The sequence below is a fragment of the Papaver somniferum genome, unplaced genomic scaffold (assembly GCF_003573695.1).
Source record: "Papaver somniferum cultivar HN1 unplaced genomic scaffold, ASM357369v1 unplaced-scaffold_21, whole genome shotgun sequence".
In the NCBI taxonomy this organism is placed as follows: Eukaryota; Viridiplantae; Streptophyta; class Magnoliopsida; order Ranunculales; family Papaveraceae; genus Papaver; species Papaver somniferum.
Window position 1 is genome coordinate 6936274 of NW_020631041.1, and position 21948 is coordinate 6958221.

Genomic DNA, 21948 nt, shown 5'->3' on the forward strand with positions numbered 1-21948 from the left:
AACTTCAAGTTCAATATGCTTGAACGTAACTTTCTTCTTACTGACCGAAACACTGCGTATCACCGGGGCCGCCTCATCCTCTTCCGCGGGATCGGACGAACCAACAAAAGCCTGGGAAGCTCGTCTTTTCAAAGAAGGATTCTTAGACGATTCAGCTCTCGGGACACAACCTTTGGTGTTATCCCCTTTGAAAGAAAGTACTGGAGGCGGCGGTAGAGGGTGCTGCACGGGCACTACAGAACGTAGGGTAGGAACATCAAAGGCAACACCACGAGGAGGTGTCTGCATACACCTCAAGTCATTACGAGGACGAGATACCGCACGATCGGCAGCGTTTCGAGACCCGGAAGGATTTTTGGAGGGATCCCCTTTCCCAGAAGAAGAAACTCTAATACCACGGGGATCCATTGAAGACTCTCTGCGCGGAGGAGATCTCGGAAGACTATAACCCGGAGTTTGACAAGGAAGCCTCGGACGGTCAGACATGGCTGCGAAGAGATACAACATAAACAAGTTAGAAACAAACACAAGGATGTTACCAAAGATCAAAATATCACAAAATTAGCAATCCATCTCAACATAGCACAGAAAACCTAAAACTAGCATACATGCTTGAAATTTCCCAAAACCCTAAAACCCTTCACTCAAAAGTCCAATCAATACAAGAAAAACAATGGCCTCCTCGATTTGAGACGAAGAACAGGGGCAAACTAGCATACAAGCATTAAAAGAGGTTCTCCATCACAAACAAGGGACGACAACAGCTGAAATGGAAGGCTACAATACGGTCAATAGCAGAAAATTTACAATTAACACAGCTTAAAACAACAGGAACAAAGAAAAGAAACCTTACCACCACAAACAGCAGCAGAAAGAGGACAACAAACCAGAAACAATGAAGAAGTGAGCGTGATTAATGCTGAGATAGAGAATTTAATGGTTGAAGAACAAAGAATAACGACTGACAGAGAATGAAATTAATTTTCAAGAAGAATGAAATTGATTTTTCTCCCCTCCTTAATATACTCGAAAGAAAGAGAAGGAAGATAAGGGAGGAATGGGAAACGTGCCCATTAAATGAGCAGTTAATGCACGAACAAGAAACATGCCCAAGTATCTAGGAGAAGTTATTAGGAGAGAGGAAGAATATGTAACGACTGTTTTCTTCAATGCTCCCACTAAACACTCAAGCCCGAAGAAAAGGGGCAAAATGTGTGTACATATGTCATCATCAAACACGTGTATATGGGAAGGCACGTGGAGAGCATGCGGACAAAGTCATCAAAGCATGATGACACACGCCCATATCCAAGAAGCCCATCCCGTCGACGTTGGATCTTTGCCCGAACAAATCTAAGGGCAGAAGTTAAAAGATGTACCGGTAACACGATGTACTGCGAAGCACCAGATAACTCCCGAAGAGTTACTTTATCTCATCCCCAAAAGAATCCTAGATCAACGACAGAGAGAAGGTGAACTAACATGGACGTGACAGGGGCAGAAGACACTTGCCTGACACGAGAAGGCGCCTCAACTACCCGCATTAAACACTCTGAGCAGCATAGTGTCGATCAACCCGTGGAACGAACGAGGGCGACTCTGCGTGATGAAGTAATGAACGAAGACCCCCGCGTGATGGACACAAAAAACAAGAAGATAAGGTTCCAACGGCCCTCAGAAATGGGTCCCACACTCTAACCCTATAAATACCCCCTCTCCACCGAGAGTAAGGGGATCGAAAAATTGAGGAAGAAAAGGAGAGAGAAAGATTGTGAGTGTAAGTTAGTCTTTTACAATACACATACCTATGTAAACCCCAAGGTCACTCGACTATCTTTGTAATCACCAAGTACATAGTGAAACAACAACCCCGTGGATGTAGTCCTTAGTGCTGAACCACGTAAATCCCCGTCTTATTTACATTTCAACATTTTATATTTGCCTAGCGCTCCATGAGTTTTACTTTTATGCTTCGCTTTCTTTATCTTCCCCTGCGTAAACGCCCCTCGCAAGGTTATTAGATGAGGCTATGATAAACCCGAAGGTTTTGAGCCAAGGAATCAATGCCATTGTATTATCAGTGCGAACATTGTTTGTGAACATATAGATGCCTTCGTGATTTACGTGTTCACAAAAATGATGAAAGAGAAACTTTCACCGTTCAGCTTTCTCTCCATCAACCTTTCTCTCTTCCTATTACTAAAACATACTCCCTCCGTACCACATATATAGACGGTGAGAGAAAATCCTCTTAGTTTAAGAAAAGTATATTAAATTCATAATTTTTATGTTTATTTATGTCTTATCCCTTGTCCTATTAATAACCTAATTTTCTATGTACCATTAATAAGGACAATGTATGGAAATATACATCTTGGAAATACTAATCCGCCTATCTAATGGGACAATCAAAATTCAAAATTCCGCTTATATATGTGGTACGGAGGGAGTAAAAGAATGCAACTGATCTGTTTCTATTATATTAAGAGAGAAAGTGAAATTAAAGGAAGTTTGATCTTTTACTTCACAAGATATTTATTAATCCATACATATGTTTGAGATTTTGATTCCATAATCAGTTTAGGTTTTTTTAGAGTTTTTTTACCGACCTACATTCATCTTATTCTTTGATTTCAAAATAAAATGGGTACATTTATACTTCTTCATGATTTCTTTTGGATGATGAAAAAGGTTGCTTTCAATCATAAAAACAAAATGATAAAGGAGAATATTGATTTTGATTAATTTTTTTCTTTTTGAGGTTTTAGACTGAATCGGGTGAAAAATTAATTATTTTGATTAATTTTAATTTTTCCTTTCCTTTAATTTGGTTTTATTTCTGTAAAGTTGACTGATTTTTCTTAACACACGGGTAGGTTTTTAAGAATGAGGGTAGCAGATGACGAGAATTAAAGAGATAAAATGAGATAAATAAGGACAATAATGGGATTAATATTTCCATCAACTTTTTTTTAATAGATAAAACAGGCATTAAAACCTGGAGTTACAAGACATCACAAATAAAAACAACAGGACTGACTGCAAGAAATCTTCTAACATGACCAAATGACAAATCTCCAGTATCAGAATCTCAGTTAACAGAATCATGTATACCAAAATTCAGTAACAGTGGTAACGCCCGATTAAACATGGAAGAGACCAGTAATAATAGTAATAGTAGCACCCGCTTACATACGGGAGAGTTTGGATCGTTGAAGCGTGATCCACAACCCTAGAAACATTTTTAATTTTTGTCTGAAAACCCTTACCTTCCAAGTAATGTTTATCAGATACTTCGCCTGCCGAAACTATAAAAACTCGCCTGAAAAATCGGGAGTTGTTGTTCTTGGATGCAGAGATCATCACCAAACTTGGGGAGAGTATCCATCAGTAATAGAAAGTGACCCGAATATAAGATCCACAATACATAGATTAACACCAAACCCATCAACGAAAACACCAAAGCAGACCTGATTAACATAAAACTAAAACTAACAGCTGAAATAAAAAACGATCTATTTAAAAAATAAATCAAAGATAATCCCTAATGGAAAAATCAGAGGAAATCCAGGGATGTTAATCGCCGATCTAAAAAAAGACGCTGGAGTTGAGGCTGAAACAATGATTTTCTCATCGGTCCGAGATGAACATGGTGGTAAACTTTGGTCACTTTTCTTAATCAGATCCACACCCATAGTTTCCATACCACCCCAAAATCCAAACAAACAAAACCAAAAATGCATCTCAGCAACAGCTAAACCACAAAGAACAGAAATTAAAACATAGCATAAAGAAAAACTACAGCTAGTTATTACAGATAAAAGAAACTGATGAACTAGGTAACATGGATGTTCAGATCTGCTTCAAAGGAGCCGATCTGAGCAGGAGGCAGCCGGAGATGGTAGGGCTTTCATTTAGAGAAGAGGAGAGAAAAAAGAGGAGAGAGGAAAGAGAAAAAAGAGATATTTTTATAAGTTGTAATGATTTCTTTTCTTCTCATTTAAGTTATAATATTTCCATACAAACGCGACCATTAAATTTGTATCACAACACCCGATATAAAACAATGATTATGCACCCACGGAATTAACTCTAATCCTATGCGTGGGTGCATACATTAACATGACCCATATAATTTCTCTATCGAAAAAGGCTTATTCCTCACCAAAACCAACCTCACGAATGGACAATGGAGTGACAAGTTTCCAATGAGTACACAAATCATTGGACATGATGCAGATTAGGGCCGTTTCTTCCATTTTAGAGGCTGGGGGCGAATTTTCAGAAATAAGCTTCTTTTCTTCTAAAGTATACTATGTGACATAAATGATAAATGAACTACTAAATTAAATGAGAAATGCAATTATGCATGCATATAATAGTTTAATAAGAGTTCAAAAACAATCATAATAAAATGAAAATGTGCAACACACCAATTTTCACCCGATATTTATAGATTTTTTTTTATGCATATGTCAGCAAGATACTACACAAATTACAAAATATGTGTAAAGAAAAAACTTAAGCCAAAATGATAGACGTTGAAAATGAGATTAAGACACAAGGTAAGCCTATCCATTGCAAGTATGTTAGCGTTAATGGGCATGTTTTCTCCGTGTTGCTCGTGGATGACGGCACCAAAGTTGTGACTGAGTCCAAGACTCCTCGGCGTAAGTCAATAACAACAAAATTATCTGTATAATTACTTAGTAATATGTAATGTGTACATACACTAATCAAATTAGCAATTATAATTGACGAAAACACGTTATTGAAAGAGCTAATCGTCACATCTAGGGCTGATTTCTGAAGAAAGCGTTGGTTCAAGGTTGGTGGTTGCATGGTAGTGTGAGCTTTGATGCAAATGGTAGTAGTTCCAGAGGCAGAGTGTACTAATTCACATGGAAAGATCCTCGAGGTGTAAAGTGTCCTGTGGTGTGCCGGCATGAACATAGCATAAAATAAAACTTTAAAATCTTATAGGTCCACTTGTCCACCCCAAATACCTAACCTTCTATCTAGCTTATAAAACATAGTTTGGACAACTTAGGCAAGATAAAGAGCGGTCATGATTCATTTTTTGGAAAGCTAAATCTACGACTATAATATGATCAATTTAATTAACTTTCCATAATAAATGTTCTATTAGTATTTTGTAATAAATGTTTGGTTAATTAATCAAATAAATACACTTTCATTAATACAATACATAATAAATTTATCTTATATTAAATTAGTAGACATCAATGGTGGTTGTGATGGTGGGGGTGGGTAAACGGTGGGGATAACAGTGGTGGGTGTTGCTTCAAATTAGCACTATATAACAAATTGGATAGATGGGAATTTTGAGATCCCAACGTCTCGCATTGCTAAGCTAAATGGATATTCTCATTTGTTAGATTTTCAATCTGGTCAAGCGAATACGAATGTTCATTATTCAGCTGAATTATTTGGTTCTGTAGCTTCTCATTGTCAGATCGAGCGTCTACAGCAGCAGATTCAAAACTATATCTCTCCATAACGCATCTCTGATTTAAATCTTAATGTGCATGCGAGGAAACTAAAAAAACATAGATAAGAAAAACAAATCGTGCTGAGAAAGACTTATAAACGTAAAAATAAGGTTACCTCTCAGTTTTTCATTCCTGTTGCCAAGATCATCAGATTCAAGTGCGGCAGCCTGGAGTTCCCCTTTCAGTTTAAGAACTTCTTCCTTTAAGCTAGTATTTTGATGGGATAGTTCCAAGGAGGAGTAGCAGGATTCGAAATAACCTTCAGCCAAAATCATACGACGACGAGCTTCTTGAAAAGGGGAACAAAAGAAGAATAAGAATGAAGTAAGAAGAATAGGTACTTATAGAAATGGGGTATCATTAGAAAGTCCTCGAAAAACTCTACAACTTTGCAACTTTGCAGAAGGAACCGGAAGCTAATTCGGACCGTAAATGGTCCAAATCATCAAAAAACTAAATCTGGCTCTAAATCTAGCCCACTGGGCCTCACCCTGTCCAACCCACAGAACCAGCCCACTAACCCATTTAGTCTGACTCATACCGAGTCAGATGGTCCACCAAAACTTCAGAAATAATTCTAAGTGTCTATTGAAAACCCAGCTCGTGATGTCAACTTGCAGGATCACTAGATGATAATCTATAAATCCAAAGTACATAAAGTTCATTAGAAATAAGAAATCACCCTCTATAAATTGTAAGTACTGAATATTTTCCAATTTTAAGAATAACCTATCAAGAAAAACTTGAACATATGCTTACTCGTGACTGACTACTCTGGTTTCAGCTGCGTCGGCTAGTTTTCCGACATCGATATCTCACTCGATACCCAACCAAACGGAACAAAATTTATATCTACAGAAATACCACCCGGCGTACTACAAATCACGTTTGTAGAGCTATACCCAGTTCTTACTATAAGATTCCTATAAAAGTCTCTAGATTATGACCAACGAACATAATACCACATAAAATCATGATTTTCTATTTAGTTATCATGGATAGAGTTAAGACTAATTCATACATAAAATACATACCCAGATCATCAAACATATACTAGAATCATATAAAAGGTTTACCTTGATTAGTTAAGCTAACAACACAAAATCATCAATTACCATCACCACTAATAAATTAATTCTTCTTGAACATCATACTATTTTCAAGAGCATCATAGAAACCTTCCCCTTCTTCTACAGATTCTTTATTTGGTTACTGACATACTAATACTCACTCTATTTCATCTCTCTACTTCTTTATAAGACTCTTCCATGAATCTTAAACCATCACTACACTACTCATAATCATTAACATAACTTTCTCTCAACTTTCTCTCATCCTATTTCTCTATTATAATTATAACAAACCCATAATTATCCTCCTTCTCCATATGACTCACCTCTATTTTCTCCTTCCAACTCTCTGTTTTCTTCGCAAGCCTACACCACCTCCTTACACAAGAGAAAGGTAAACTTCGTTACGTATTTTATTTATTTGAGTTCAAGTTTGAACTAATCCATATGGCTTTTACTATTTCCAACTAAGCATATTTCTAAGGGACGACCTAATTACTAGGTCTGGTCAACGGCCAACGGAAAGTCAACGGTCGCGGTGAAAGTCAAACGATGTCCGATTCCAATTTCCAAAAGCGATATCTTTCTTGTTCGACCTCCGAATAACGAGTTCTGGTAGTCCATATCGCGTAACTTTTCGAGACCTATCCAACGGTACTAGTTCCGTATCTAAATCGTTGTTCGATTAATTCCTATTAATTAACATACGTGTTAAACTAATCGAGTTTTAAGCGGTTAAATCGTCTCTTGACTAGTCTAATAGCGTTGACGATTTTGAGGGTCCTTACATTCTCCCCACCTTGTATCATTTTCGTCCTCGAAAATCAAACCATCCTTCTGTTCTTCGAAACTCCCCACCTTATAGAATAGTCTATCTCTTCTTTAAGCGCAAACATATAAACAAAATACCAATCTAAATGGCTTTCTACAACTAAAATTTGTGTCTCTAGGTTCAAAATACTAATTTCCATTTCGATAAGTTACTGGTTCTAATTACGAGAGAAAATACTCTATAATAAAGTTTCTAAGTAAAATTTGGGATCTATCAGTCCACTAATAGAAACAAGTTCTCCTTTTACGAATGGTAATCCATGCATGTAGTTGCCCTTTCTAGGCTGATCAGACCTGGCAATGATTTCCTACGGCCAAAAGACAACACAAACATAATGTAATTACAAACCTCACTATTCCCCAGTGCTGGATTATTTAAGTGTCATTAAATTAAAACTAGTTAATCTCTAAACTTCAATTAAAATTTCTAAACTATAAAGTAATTGGTTTCATACTACAATTTTTACTTCATTACAAACAAACAAATCTATCAATCAAATAATTCTTTTAATTATAGATAGTTTTTAGTGATTAAGATTTATCTCACAACCCAACCCAGTTCTGAACTAATCTATTTCACTAACTGACATTGGATAGTTCTATCTTTTCCCATGTAAGATCTAATAGTGAGCTCTGATACCAAGTATGTAGCGCCCCCTAAGATAACAGCTGACTAATCCAAAAGATTAACTAAATAGAGAGGCACTAAGAATCTAAATAATTTACTTAAACATTCAATTAGGAAATCTACTACAAAACTTAACCCCAAAACTAACCCGCTCAGAAATATATATACAAGAACTCCTCTCAAATGACATATATACAATAGTCATTTGGTTTACAAATAAAATATACAACATAATAAACATAGCAGAAGTAATCTAACAAACAGACTAAACTCCTCGAAGCTTTCGCTACACAACTCTGATATGTCTCTAAAACTGAAAGTGGGAATGGGTGAGCACATCATCCCTAAAATGGTGCCTCGCAAGAATTACATTTAACTTTAAAGAAATCATGGGAATGATTTGGAAAACAATTATGTTTCCCCAAACATCAAAGTGACTATAAGTCACTGGAAATGCACAAACATGTATATGGACAAACTCCTTCTTCAAACAATATATATTAGTGATGCCTTGTTTTTCCATACCCACATAGATATATTTATGTCGGGTTGTTCCACACCTAATAAGCATAAAAGCTGAATTCATGTAGATATAAATGAAGGAGCGTATCCTATATACCATACGTGGAAATTCTTATTTCCCATAACAATTCATATTGACAACAAAGCATTACAGGTCCTTTCCAATTCATGGAAAGATTCAAAGAATCAACAGAACAATCATAATACAAACTAAAAATGAATAAGCAGTTGAGTTTCCACCTAGCGGTCGAGACTACACTGCTAGAGGTTTTGTAGAAACCGCCAGGTGTAGATTACACCGCTAGCGGTGTAATCTCGACCGTTCACAGTCGGTGCTCTATCGCCTATAAATACCCTTATCCCTATCAGTTTTCATTCACAAAAAAAAATAGCTATATCCATTTCTTACTATAAGGTACCTATAAAAGTCTCTAGATTATGGCCAACGAACATAATACCATATAAAATCATGATTTTCTATTTAGTTATCATGGATAGAGTTAAGACTAATTCATACATAAAATACATACCCAAATCATCAAACATGTACTAGAATCATATAAAAGGTTTACCTTGATTGGTTAAGCTAGGTTGCTTCAACAACACAAAATCATCAATTATCATCACCACTAATAAATTAATTCTTCTTGATCATCATATTATCTTCAAGAGCATCATAGAAACCTTCTCCTTCTTCGTCAGATTCTTTATTTGGTTACTGACATATTAATACTCAATCAATTTCATCTATCCATTTCTTTATAAGACTCTTTTATGAATCTTAAACCATCACTACACTACTCATAATCATGATCATAGTTTTCTCTTAACTTTGTCTCATCCTCTTTCTCTATTATAATTATAAAAAACCCATAATTATCCTTCTCCACATGACTCACCTCTATTTTCTCCTTCGAACTCTCTGTTTTCTTCATAAGCCTACACCACCTCCTTACACAAGAGAAGGTAAACTTCCATATGTATTCTATTTATTTGAGTTCAAGTTTGAACTAATCTATATGACTTTTACTATTTCCAACTAAGCATACTACTAAGGGATGACATAATTACTAACCAAGGATCCAACTAAATTAAAAGGTATGGTCAACGGCCAATGGAAAGTCAACGGTCGCGGTGAAAGTCAAACGATGTCTGATTCCAATTTCCGGAAGCGATATCTTTCTCGTTCGACATCCGAATGACGAGTTCTTGTAGTCCATCTCGCGTAACTTTTCGAGACCTATCCAACGACACTAGTTCTATATCTAAATCATTGTTCGATTAATTCCTATTAATTAACATACGTGTTAAACTAATCGAGTTATAAGCGGTTAAATCGTCTCTTAACTAGTCTAATAGCGTTGACGAGCTTGAGGGTCCTTACAGAGATATTTGACTTAAGAGTTTTAGGCTTGCGAACTCTCTTAATTTTTGGTCCTTTTCCGCCACCCATCTCACAATCGGAATCCTGCGAAAACAGCGCAGATAAGAAATAGAGGCAACAATATTGTTGGATAAAAAATAGGATATTTCTTACTTATTTGTTGTGCGAATCCTTCCTCTTGTGAGATTATTTGTCCTTGACGTCTGAAGAATATTTAGGGTTGGGAACGGTTATTTTGAGGACACCTGAAGAAGAGCTTTTCATGCAAACAGTATGGGAATTAAGTTAATCATAAGATTAACAATTATGATTGAGATTAACAATTATGATCAATAATCATGATTATCAGAAGAAAAGGGGGTTGATTTTGATGGAGTACACAAAACTTGAGTTGGGATCCATGAAAATAATAGTGATAGAACAACAGCAGCAGTAAAAGATGAATTAGAGAAGCAGTAGCAGAAAGATAAAATAGTCTCGAAGAAGTTGAAAAGAAAAAATGAAATCAGAAGCGAATAAGAAGTTATTTCTCAAGGATACATCAATAAATATGTAAAAGAGATGACCGGTTAGAAACAACTTGTATCGGTAAAAAGTAGAAGAATCGACACGTGCAGATAGATAGGCTGGAATTGCGGAAGAATGTCGGCAAAACAAAATATGAAGAAATAAGCATGTGCGATAATTTGGATTGAAAGTTTCTCATATCGCTCACTTTATAAATAGAGCGACATGAGAAGAGGCAAAATGTAGGAGTGAAATATTGCACATTCGTTATGTATGCGAAATAACAATTATCTAATATAAGCGAAGACCATCGCTCATGGCTAAATTGAGATGACGTACCTGATGATGTCAGCAAAGTCACGAGTAAAGTGTGATGATCTATGCAAATTATAAAGTGTGCGAAGTTGCGCGAATGTACATGAGCGATTGTAACGCACAGTGACTCCGAAAATAAGGGATCTATTAGCTGTCATCCACTATGTAAACACCTATATAAAGAGAATGGTAGGAGAGAGAAAAGGGGATACACACTTGGTGGAGACACATTTTGCAGACAGAGACTTATTTTTTTTATCATCTTCTTCCCGAAAAACTAGATCTAGATAGCTCCAAATACCCATTAATGGAGATTCTAAAGGTAATATTCATGTAATTACAACAATCACTAGTGAAGAACCATGGATGTATTCCACAATGATCGAACCATGTAAAAATCCTTATGTCTCTTTACATTTTTAGCACTCTTATCATCACGAGCACGAGTCGATACAAATAAATCAAAGCTATTCTAATAGCATCACCGCTTAGTTGAAATATTCCCCGTGCGAATCGATCATCAGCCAGAATTTCGTAGAATAAGGAGATTTCTGGATTATACAATGGGATAGGAAGATTGTTCAGAAGTTGTCCTAATGAAACGGTGATTTTTTGATCAGTCCATTGTTCGGAATTAATCAACTCAAGGTTGAGTTTGGATGAATAATCAAATTCAGGAGGAAGAGAAAGTGAATAGCCTCTTGCGCTGAGTTCTCCTATAATCTGATGAATTCTGTTTCCATCTTTTTACCAGCTGGAGCGGGAATGACAGGTATATAAGTAAAAAAATAAAAATTTAATTTTGATCAAGATCAAGATCAAATCGGTGAAATCAAGACTAAGCTACAAGGAAATGAGGGGAAAACGTGAAGAATGATAAAGGAAATGGGGAAGAGATAATGGACTGTAAAAAAGATAGTGATACGAAAAGAGAAAATTGCAGTAACAGATGAAAAGAAAGAAGAAATAAGGACGTGTCAGATAACGACTTGTCAAGAAGACACGCGTAAATTAGGAAAGCTCAAATTCCGGAAGTTTGTCGGAAAAACAGAATATGATAAGATGAGCATGTGCGATATTGAAGATTGGAGATTTCTCATATCGCTCGCTCTATAACGAGAACGACATGAGAAGAGGAAAAATGTAGGAGCGAAATATCGCACATTCGTTATGTATGCGAAATAACAATCATCTAATATAAGTGAAGACCATCGCTCATGGCTAAATTGAGATGACGTACCTGATGATGTCAGCAAAGTCACGAGTAAAGTGTGAAGATCTATGCGAAGCATAAAGTGTGAGAAGTTGAGCGAATGTACATGAGCGATTGTAACACACAGTGACTCCGAAAATAAGGGATCTATTAGCCGTCATCCACTATGTAAACACCTATATAAAGAGAAAAGCAGGAGAGAGAAACGGGGATACACAATTGGTAGACAGAGACTTTATTTTCTTTATCAACTTCTTCCCCAAAAACTAGATCTAGAGAGCTTCAACTACCCATTAATGGAGATTCTAAACGTAATATTCATGTAATTACAACAATCACTAGTGAAGAACCATGAATGTAGATCACAATGATCGAACCATGTAAAAATCCTTGTGTCTCTTTACATTTTTAGCACTCTTATCATCAATTTTACAAGAAATATGTTTAGATCTGTAGAAATCATTAAGAGGTGTTAGTTGTGGGATTTCCTGCCGCTACAAAAAGTGTTAGTTTTTCTTCCTTTTTTTTAATGAAATACATTTCAGGTGTTTTCTAGGATATATGTACTTAGCCATACAATACGCAGCCCTGCTTAGAAAGTTACAAGTTGACTTGGCAAAAGATTAAACACTTACAAAATACTCCTATGATAATCTAGTTAAGAACATACCAAAGGATAAAAATTATCAGCAACACAAAACAGAATCACAGAAGGTAAGGCAAAAGATAAGACGTACGTGCGTGACAGTCGCATCATCTTTAACTTATCTCATTACTAGGGGATAGTATGTTAATTATACCTCAAAATCACCTTCCTCTCCCGAGAGTTTCCTGAATCTCTTTATTCATCTTCCGTTTCTGCTTGTGTCATACCCGAGTTGGGAGAAACTAAGCTCTCCTTGTACACAGAAAGACAATATGAGTACGTTTTCATACCATCATAAACCTCAAGTTCCCTAGTTGTTTCATGCTCCTGATCATACAAAACCACATTGAATGCATTATTTCTATCCATTCCAAATAGAATTTCACCATTATCAAAAGATCGCAAGGGTGTCAAATGTGAAACATGCCCGAAAAGCTTCTGAATATCAATGTTGAAAAGTCTTGTCCATGAATCTGTCACTCCATAGTCTTTCAACTCCCATAACTCAACCCATAAGAGAGAAACATAACCAAGTAAGCATAGAGACTCTTTTAACACGCACAAATTTGTACAATACATTCCATCAAACATGCTAGGCATTTGGATCTCTTTGCATATCTCTTTCTCCGCATTAAAAGAAAGGATTACTTCAGTTTTCTTTCCCCTTGGTTCACGATATGCTTTCCAGTGAAGAGCTCCATTAGCAGACACCCGAGAAAATTCAGGTGTAGCGTAATGGTTATGAAGATCATAAGTGATGTCCTCAAGTCTTATCCATGAATTAGATGATAACGTGTAGACATGGATCTCACACAGATACTTATGATTATAAATCCCTAGACTTACAACCTTGAAGTCATCCATCTTGGAATCATAAATAAATCCATAATGTACTAATAAACCGAACCTTACAGTTGGTGACAATCTATTAATGGATTCTTCACTTGGTGACATTGGCAATTTCTTATACTCGTTAGTAGACGGGTTCCAGATGACAACAATGCTAGGAGGATTGATCTCCCTAGCATCACAACAAGTTAAGCAAACCAAACCATTACAAGACCCCCAAAATACATATCCACGATAATCATCAGATGATAAAGGGCAATTGACAGTACTAACAAGATCACTACATGTTGTTGATGATGGATCATAACCTATGGTGTGGAATTCAGTAAAATTATGGTGCATGATATTAAACTTGTTCATCTTATTAGCAAGTTCAAGATGCATTTTAACAAACTCACTACCTTTTAATAACTTGTACCATGCTTTTGATACACACCTGAACCGTCCAATCGATTTCACCGGCAACCTAACAAGGATGTCTGACATGATATCCTCCGGAATGCTCACCATTACTACTGCAGTGAAATAAAAAAATCAACTTTAGCTTTATGCTTTCAACAAAAAATGAGCTCTTTGCTGTTACTAAAAATCACAGAAATGCAACTTATCTCTATGAACCCTAACTGTCTAAAAATAAGTTAATAAGACTTAGAATTGGATTTTTGCTTGGTTTCTGAACTTGAGAGAACTAACAGGTAAAACTGAATTTTTCGTATATCATGATTCATGAACGACAGTGGCTTGGTTACGAAGACTTGTACAACAAACATTGACAAAAATAACAGAGACTAATACGGGAAATAAACCAAAAGTAAACTAGGAAACCTTGGCTACGTAATCACTCCTCAATTGAAGAAGAAAAAAATGAGGTAAGGATATCAACTGACCTTAAAATTTGGTGGTGAAGAAATTTCTCAGAAATGTAGATATTTACTTAATACTCAGAACCACCATTCCTTTTTTCTTCAACAATATTTCTGCTCAGTCCACCAGTCAAACCCATGGCTGATGTGACGAATGACGATGACGTGGGGTGACTGGCTAGATCAATTGGTAAAACATTCAACAAAGAGATTTGCTGCTATGCCGAAATCATCAGTACTTCACAAAACGGACAGTTGTTGTAAATTTTTTCACAACGAAGCTTATGTTCTTTGAACTCAACAAAAATAACATGAAACCACTCTTTTCATCCGATGTGTTTATAAAGATCACCGGTAGTCATTGTACGAACATTTCCCTGCTTCCTTGATATAATGAAACCTCTTCAAGTCCCTGACAACAACTTCTCTATCTGCAGCGACTGATGCCAACCCATTCCCATATGCTTATGAGATTGAAAGCTAAAGCTATTTTATTACTTTACACTCGTTTTTTCCTTCCTTTTTTTCTTTAATAAAGCTTTAACCATTTAAGTCAAAAAAAAAAAAAAAAAAAGTAACATCTGTATTTTGAACATCCTTAATCTTGCAACATAAAGCATCCAACTCTGTGTAGATCTCCTCGGCTCGTGGGGGCGAAGTGCCTACCACAAGGAATTTGTTTAAGCAATATGCTCATTCTGCAAGAAATAAGTATGACAACATTCCTTAATATATTAAGTGGACAACCACTAGTCTTTCCTATTCCCAACTCTAGAGGGATGCATGTGTGTAAACCACTAAACCTGCAAAGGAACCAAGATAGTAATTGTTAATTTCTTGCTTTTCTAATTATTAACGCAGACTACAGAATTTGAACACAGAGAACGTGCTCAATATAATAATGAGACTTGAGGCGGGTATATTGAACTCAACCAAAAGTAATTAAAACCCCAAAAATAAATATAATCACAGACTCATTGCGTGTATCACATGGTAACCCGAACGAAAGTACTAAAAAAACTCATGGCTAACTATAAGTGCCTACATGTCTTACCTAACATTCTCAAAATTGTTTAATCAATTATTAGCAAAAACTTATAACTGATGGCTAATTATAGGGTTACAAGCGTTTTAATCGTTGTATTATGATGCCTGATAAATATATGCTCATCAGCAGATCTAGAAAGAAAGCCTCCTATTAATAATAATGAAGTAGTTGGTGCTAATGGTGGTGGTCTAGTAAAATTATGGTGCATGATATTAAACTTGTTCATCTCATTAGAATGATTAAGATGCATTTTTACAAACTCACTGCCTTTTAATAACTTGTACCATGCCTTTGAAACACACCTGAACCGCCCAACCGATTTCACGGGCAACCTTACAAGGATGTACGATTAAAAAAAATAATTGTTGTGGTCCGAGAGGGCTAGCATTGTTGCCTGCAAACTACAAGGGTGAACAGGTTTCTCGTGTTTGGGGTTAAAGGCGAAGGAAATATCCAACTCAGGAACCAAACAACGCTGCTCTAGCCACCCGACATTTCAGGAAAAGATGATCGTTTCCTGACTCATACCGTAAAGCCTACAATCTTGCTTTCATGTCGGATTTTCATGATCTTTCCATGTATCCTCATGCCCGGGAAACTTCCAAGCTTTTTCAAAGAAGCTTTTTGAATTTTGAGTACATTTAGGGGATGAAATTGGTGAAACAGCTCTTTGGACGCTGGAACGCTTTGAAGTTGGAGTAAGTTTTGGCAAAGGGGAAGATTGTTAGAGCACTGTTCGGTCGAACTCGCATGCGTTGCTATCTCAAACTTGTTTTGGTCGTAACTTTTTCATCCGAACTCGGAATGACCTCATTCTTTTTGCATTCTCTTCCTATTTGAATTCTCTTCAAAATGGAGATGAGAATTCCTGAATTTGAATTTAACTCGAGATATAGAAACAATGTTTCAGAAAAAAAAAGAAGAAGAAGAAATAAAAACAAAAATGGGACCATATATTTCTTTACCCAAACATTACTGATTGCTACTCATATGGAATGGAATTTCACAAACTTCTATTCTAGGGAAAGAAAATAAGAGATATCTCTCTTCACGAATTGTCATCTCCATTTTTAAGAGAATTCAAAGAGGAAGAGAATATAAAAAGAATGAAATCATTCCGAGTTCGAACGAAGAAGTTACGGCCAAAACAAATTTACCGAATATCTACGTCATCTGAATTCATGAATGTTAAGGTGGTGAAAGAAATTGGAGCTGTCTTGGGAGAAATGATTTCTCTTCAACTAGAAAATGGATGTCGAGTTGTCGGGGAAATTTAGAAGGTTTGTGTTAACATTAATCTCAACCCCAAAAAAACAAAAAAATACCTAGGGACCATGCATGATGCTGGAATCCATTGTGATCATAATTAAAAACTTACATAAAATTCCACATGAACGCAACGCTTATTTGCTGGAACTTTTTGGTTCCACTTTTATTCGTCCATGGCAATTGGAATTTCCAGCAGTTTTGGTAATATTTGTTTACGACTTCCGCGACCGCAGGAAGTGTTATCGATGTTCATCGTGTACGATGTCGTAGACCTATTCATCTTGTGGATTATTTTGATTGAAAGGAATACTACAGTTCTTACAGGGAAAAAGAGATCGAGGAAATGAGGATGAGCTACGGTCTACATAGATCCATCCTAAAACAAAATAAAAATAAATCAAACACTAATTTTCAAAATAACAACTTTTTCATTTGTATAGTATTTGGCAAGCATTCTGAATAAGGAGATAATACGTGCTTTTTGCAACGTTAATTTGATCAACTGATCTTTGTTTGAATATCCATTCCAAATTACCATGTACATGGACCGTTAAGAATTTCGATAGATTTACACTCTCATGAGACACTCATGGAGATCCAACATGGTAGATTTACACTGAAATCCCACGAAGCTATCCTGGTTGGATCATGTAACCGACTGGTTTGTTTTGCTAAATAGGATCCTGGTGTCGATGTCTATGAACCTATTGGAAAGTTGTATGGGATAAAACCTGCACTAGTTACTAATAGCATAGATTAAAGTGAGTGTGTGTATTATTTGCGTGCTAATCATGTAAGAGTCATGTGCAGTGAGCGTGTGTAACGCACGAGAGAATTGTAAGAGTGATTGAGTCGAGAGAAAGAGAGAGCTATATGAATCGAGTCTTGTCCTGTAAACAATCATCTTTTCTTAATCAAACATTGATTCAAACCGTCCTAGTAAACATGTAGACATTCAATTTATTGAATGCTATCACGGTATCAGTCTTGAGAATTGAAATTCTCAGGGGTATCGATCCATATTTCCGTTGTTCTTCGTCTCTATTTCATCTTCAAGAAGATTTGTTCCTCAATTTGATAAGGTTTACTAGGAGGTGAAGATTTACAGGAATTGGTGAGGAGTTGGATTTGATCCTGATGCTTACGGCAACGTCGTCAATTAGGATTAAGCATGTTTTAGGATCTAAAATTCTTTTTTAGAATTTGAGCTCTTGGCGATTTTGGATTTCCAGTTGGTTGTTTGGATCTGAAATTTCTCTACCTCAACAGCTAAAACTCGAATCTCTGCTGGTAATCTCCATCTTAACTTTTAGATTACTTTAGATTTGATCTCATGTGTTCAATTTCTACATCACTATCTCAACAAAATTCAATTTCTTCTGCAAAATATGCTTTCATCATAACTTGGTATGATTTTCACCTCGTTCTTTTATCAAATCCTGCTGGTGCTGATTCCTGGATCTATTTAGTCTGAGCATGCCTATTTCTGCTACAATAGTTAGTTTGGAAGAAGCTTAATGTTGTTCCATTGAATAGTGGGGAAAGATTCTTCTTAAATCCAGTAGCACGTTGGGGTACGTGTGTGTTGATTGTTTGCTGCTCCATTGAGTGCTTAATTTTGCTTCAGTGAGCTCCTCCTCTCAATGTTACTTTGGTACAGTCTTCACAATTGTTGTATGTGAGTGAGTTGGTTTGTGTGTGTAATGATGGAACTGAGGATGTTGTTTAGGAATTGAAATTGGCGAGATACATTAAGTACAGATTGATGTTCTTTTTGATGAGTCTACATTCAATTCTAATGTAACCTGGTTTAGTTATCTTTACTTTCCTGTTTGTTATTTTGTGTGATTGAATAATAACAGTCCAGCTGAGATCATGATGTGAGTACATCAATAAAATTGGAATAATGTTGATGATTTGTGATGTCAGTACGTGCAAAAGACTGCAGCTGAGGAGAATTGTTAATTGTTGCTTACTTCTTTTACTCCACATGTCTCCTGAAATTGGTATTCAATATGCTAAAGACAACTGCTCTCTCCTGTCATTGATGTATGCAAGATAATGGTGTTCATAGTTTACTTCTTTTATGAATGGTCATTGCAAGCCGTGGTGCTGGAATTATGTTTGTGTGAGACTGCAGCTTCCAAGCTCTTACTACTAAGTTGCTTCTTTAGTTATTTGTTCTTTTGTTGGAGCTAAATTGGAGTGCAACTAGTTTTTTGTGCCCTGATATGTCACCTACTACTTCTACTTCATGTGCTGGTTCACCATTATTCTCCTGCTTGATGCATGTGTTAATCTTTCTGCTTTAAATGATTATTTGTGTCGGGGATGTGTGCTCGCCAGTAAGTAAGTGTGGTTACAGAAACCAGTTGTGCAAGACAAATACTCAGAGTCCAGTGGTGCAGGATTACTACAGAGATTACAGCCTTCCAGAGGTGCAGTTCTTATGGTTGTAATTTTCAAGATATTGATTCATTCATTTTCATTGGTGTTGATATTGGTGCTTGGAAATACATACATACAAGCTTAACTGCAGATTTTATGGTTTGTTTTGTTGCTGCTATATTGTGTAAGTGACGCCAGCAACTAGTCAGTCAGACTTGGTTTGCTGATATATCTATTCAAACTTATAGAATTTCTGTTTGTCTTTGAATAACCAATTTCATATGGTTTTGATGTTGTTTCTTGTTGATTTTTCCAGATAATTGATGAAATGCATACAGATGGAAGATCAAACCAGTAAGAGATTGAAGGATGCTTTCGTTGCAAAAGGCGTGCTTATTGTGAAGGAGAAAGTTAGGGTTTATGTTCAGAGTGTAGCGAAAGGAGGGTTGTAGAAGGAAGAATTGGAAGTTAAAAAGAAGAATGTGGTGAAATGAAGAGTATGGCAACTGCTGTGAAGAAGGATGTTGTTGTTGCTGTTGCTGCTGCGGCCGGGTCGGCTAGTGAGAAGAAGAAGGAATGGAAGAAGGGGTTTAAAAAGATTATTTTGAAAGAGAAGTATAATTGTAGGGCAAAGAATTTGGTTGAGATTTTGATGGATGAGAATAGATGGAAGGGTTTTACTCAGAGTAATGCTAAGATAAGTAAGGAAGTTGGTGGGGAGTTTAGTTTTTTTGATGGGTCTATTACTGGGACTAATTTGGAACTTGAAGATGGGAAATTGATTGCTCAGAAATGGAGGTTTGGGAATTGGGATGATGGGATTTACTCTTCGGTAATATATCGCGTTACTTTGAGTTTATTTTTTGTTATTGAATTGGATTGATTATGGATTTTTGGATATTGATTATTTGTTTGTTGCAGGTGAGGGTTCATTTGATGAACCTGAATCTGGAGTTACTGTGATCAATTTGGTGCATACTGAAGTTCCCGAGGAAGACAGGATTGCTCTGGTTTATTCTTGTGAACTTAGCTATAGCATCAACAACTCTGATGCTGGCTCTAGGTACAGAACATCTCTTAACATATTAGGGTAGAAGAAATGATACTTGCATTCATATAAAAGTATAAAATTGTCCCTCTTATTACCACTAAACCTTGTCGGCAGTAGCTGTATGTACAACTGCTAGTTTATTAACAACCTTCACTTCAACTATTGTGTCCATCCACCCCCTTGAAGGGTTTCAAACAATGCTAATTGCTCTGCTTGTAGTTTAGGTTGTCCTCAGTTTATTCTTACGTCGTTTATGTTCTACGCGATTTGTAGTTTCTTTACCCGTGTCACTAGTTCTGAACAGTTTGGGTGTTGGTTACGCAGATTTTGCCAGGAAACGAGCTAAACAAAGACTTGTGCAACGAAAACATCTGATGATAAGTGAGTATTTCTTCGTTTTGTATGCACTTGATAGGCTTGTGCTCTAGTTTTCTCAACCATATGACTTAATATCGGTAGTTCTTGTCTATAATCGTGACAACTTAAATACAACTTTTTGTTTGCTGTTAAATTTTTTGGTGTTTCCCTCCAGGTACTTAAAAGGTAACTGATAGAAGATGGTGAAACAAGGTATACAACAATACTCTCTCTAACTTTAGATCTTAATGTTTTTGGGATTCTTCTCTACCATGATCATGTTGATGTATATTTGTCAAAGAGAAATTTGAGTGAATTAAAGTTGAACGTATTTATTTTGTCTTTGTGCAGATGATTTTTGAAGGGGTTTATGCCTTGCACCCAGATATTGGTAAATCACACTTCTGAATAGCAGCAGCAATACCTGCCAACAGCAATTTAGTTCTAGATGTTGAAAGTCCTAATTGCAGCAGAAATCCAGGTCTTGTTGTTGTTTGAGAGAATATATTGCAAATGAATGGGTAACTTTGGCCCGTCTCCTAGAGTTTATGGAGTTTGAGCAGGAATGAAAACTTGACTAACTACTTTTATGGAGTGGAAACATATCTTGCTTTTATTTTGAGGATCAGACACTTTTCTGTGTTGTGAAAGCTTCTTGAGTCGCTACTTTCTCATATGAAATATGTAATTTGTGGAATTTTGCACAACTATTTTTATGTAACTGACTGTGCTCCTTGTATATAATGATCATGATTTACTAATATATAATTATATATTTCCAGTGTTCATTCCTTTTACCCTTATGATTTCAATGGATGAATTGTAGATTAAAGAGTAGTTTTATGGGTACTGGCAACTATCAGGCCCGGCGACCGGAAACTTTCAGTTCTGGGACCGGAAACTTTCAGGTCCGATTACCGGAAAAGGTCAGGTCCGGCGATCAGAAAAGTGCCGGTTGTTACATATCAGACCGACACATGTCATTTGTTTAGTGGTCATTTTAATAGTAATAGAAAGAGTTACCAATGTTTATAACATAATGTTTACATTACAAAGTAAATATGAAGTGTAAAATGTCAATAGTTAGGATAAATATTGTAATGAAATGAAGGTGTTGGCCTATTTAGTTTCCCTAATGGATTAAAAGAGTTAGGCACAATTTTCACACATTATATAACTGCATTCCAGTAACTATTTATTTTAGTTAGGGAAATTAGCTTGTATTTTTTTGTAATGCTTTTTTGCTATGAGCAAATCCTTGATTTGGTGTAGTGCTTCTCAAATTACTACTGCCACAACTGTGAAGTATACCATTGCAAGGCTGGTGAAGATGGTATTGGTTCAGTTCACACCAACTGTGAATACTTATTCTACAGGTGTGACAACAACTCTCTCTCCCTTTATTACACTGCAAGTGCAGGGTATTTTTTGAGTTTCATATGATATATGCCACAACAAGACCCCAGCACCTAGTAAGTTGCAGAGCAAATTTTC

At 36.2% G+C, this 21948-nt stretch overlaps 1 protein-coding gene and 1 pseudogene across 6 annotated transcripts; one reads left to right on the forward strand and one right to left on the reverse strand.

Annotated features, from left to right (window-relative positions):
• Positions 1–5255: 5255 nt before the first annotated feature.
• Positions 5256–14809, reverse strand: LOC113339924 (F-box protein CPR1-like). 6 transcript variants are annotated; one of them, XR_003355187.1, is made up of 4 exons: positions 14366–14809; positions 13915–13993; positions 5629–5802; positions 5256–5560 (listed from the first exon to the last, which is right to left on the reverse strand). XR_003355187.1 is itself a non-coding variant. In XM_026585148.1 (3 exons), the coding sequence occupies exons 2-3, from the start codon at positions 13986–13988 to the stop codon at positions 12825–12827; spliced, it is 900 nt and encodes a 299-aa protein (XP_026440933.1). In that variant the 5' UTR covers positions 13989–13993; positions 14366–14809; the 3' UTR covers positions 12551–12824. The 6 variants fall into 6 exon arrangements, 4 of the variants coding, with proteins under 4 accessions (XP_026440933.1, XP_026440934.1, XP_026440931.1 ...); XR_003355186.1 differs by lacking the exon at positions 14366–14809 and having other exon boundaries at positions 13880–14287; XM_026585148.1 differs by lacking the exons at positions 5256–5560; positions 5629–5802 and adding an exon at positions 12551–13650.
• A 4562-nt stretch (positions 14810–19371) lies between these two features.
• On the forward strand, positions 19372–21234 carry LOC113339780 (annotated as a pseudogene).
• Positions 21235–21948: the final 714 nt, after the last annotated feature.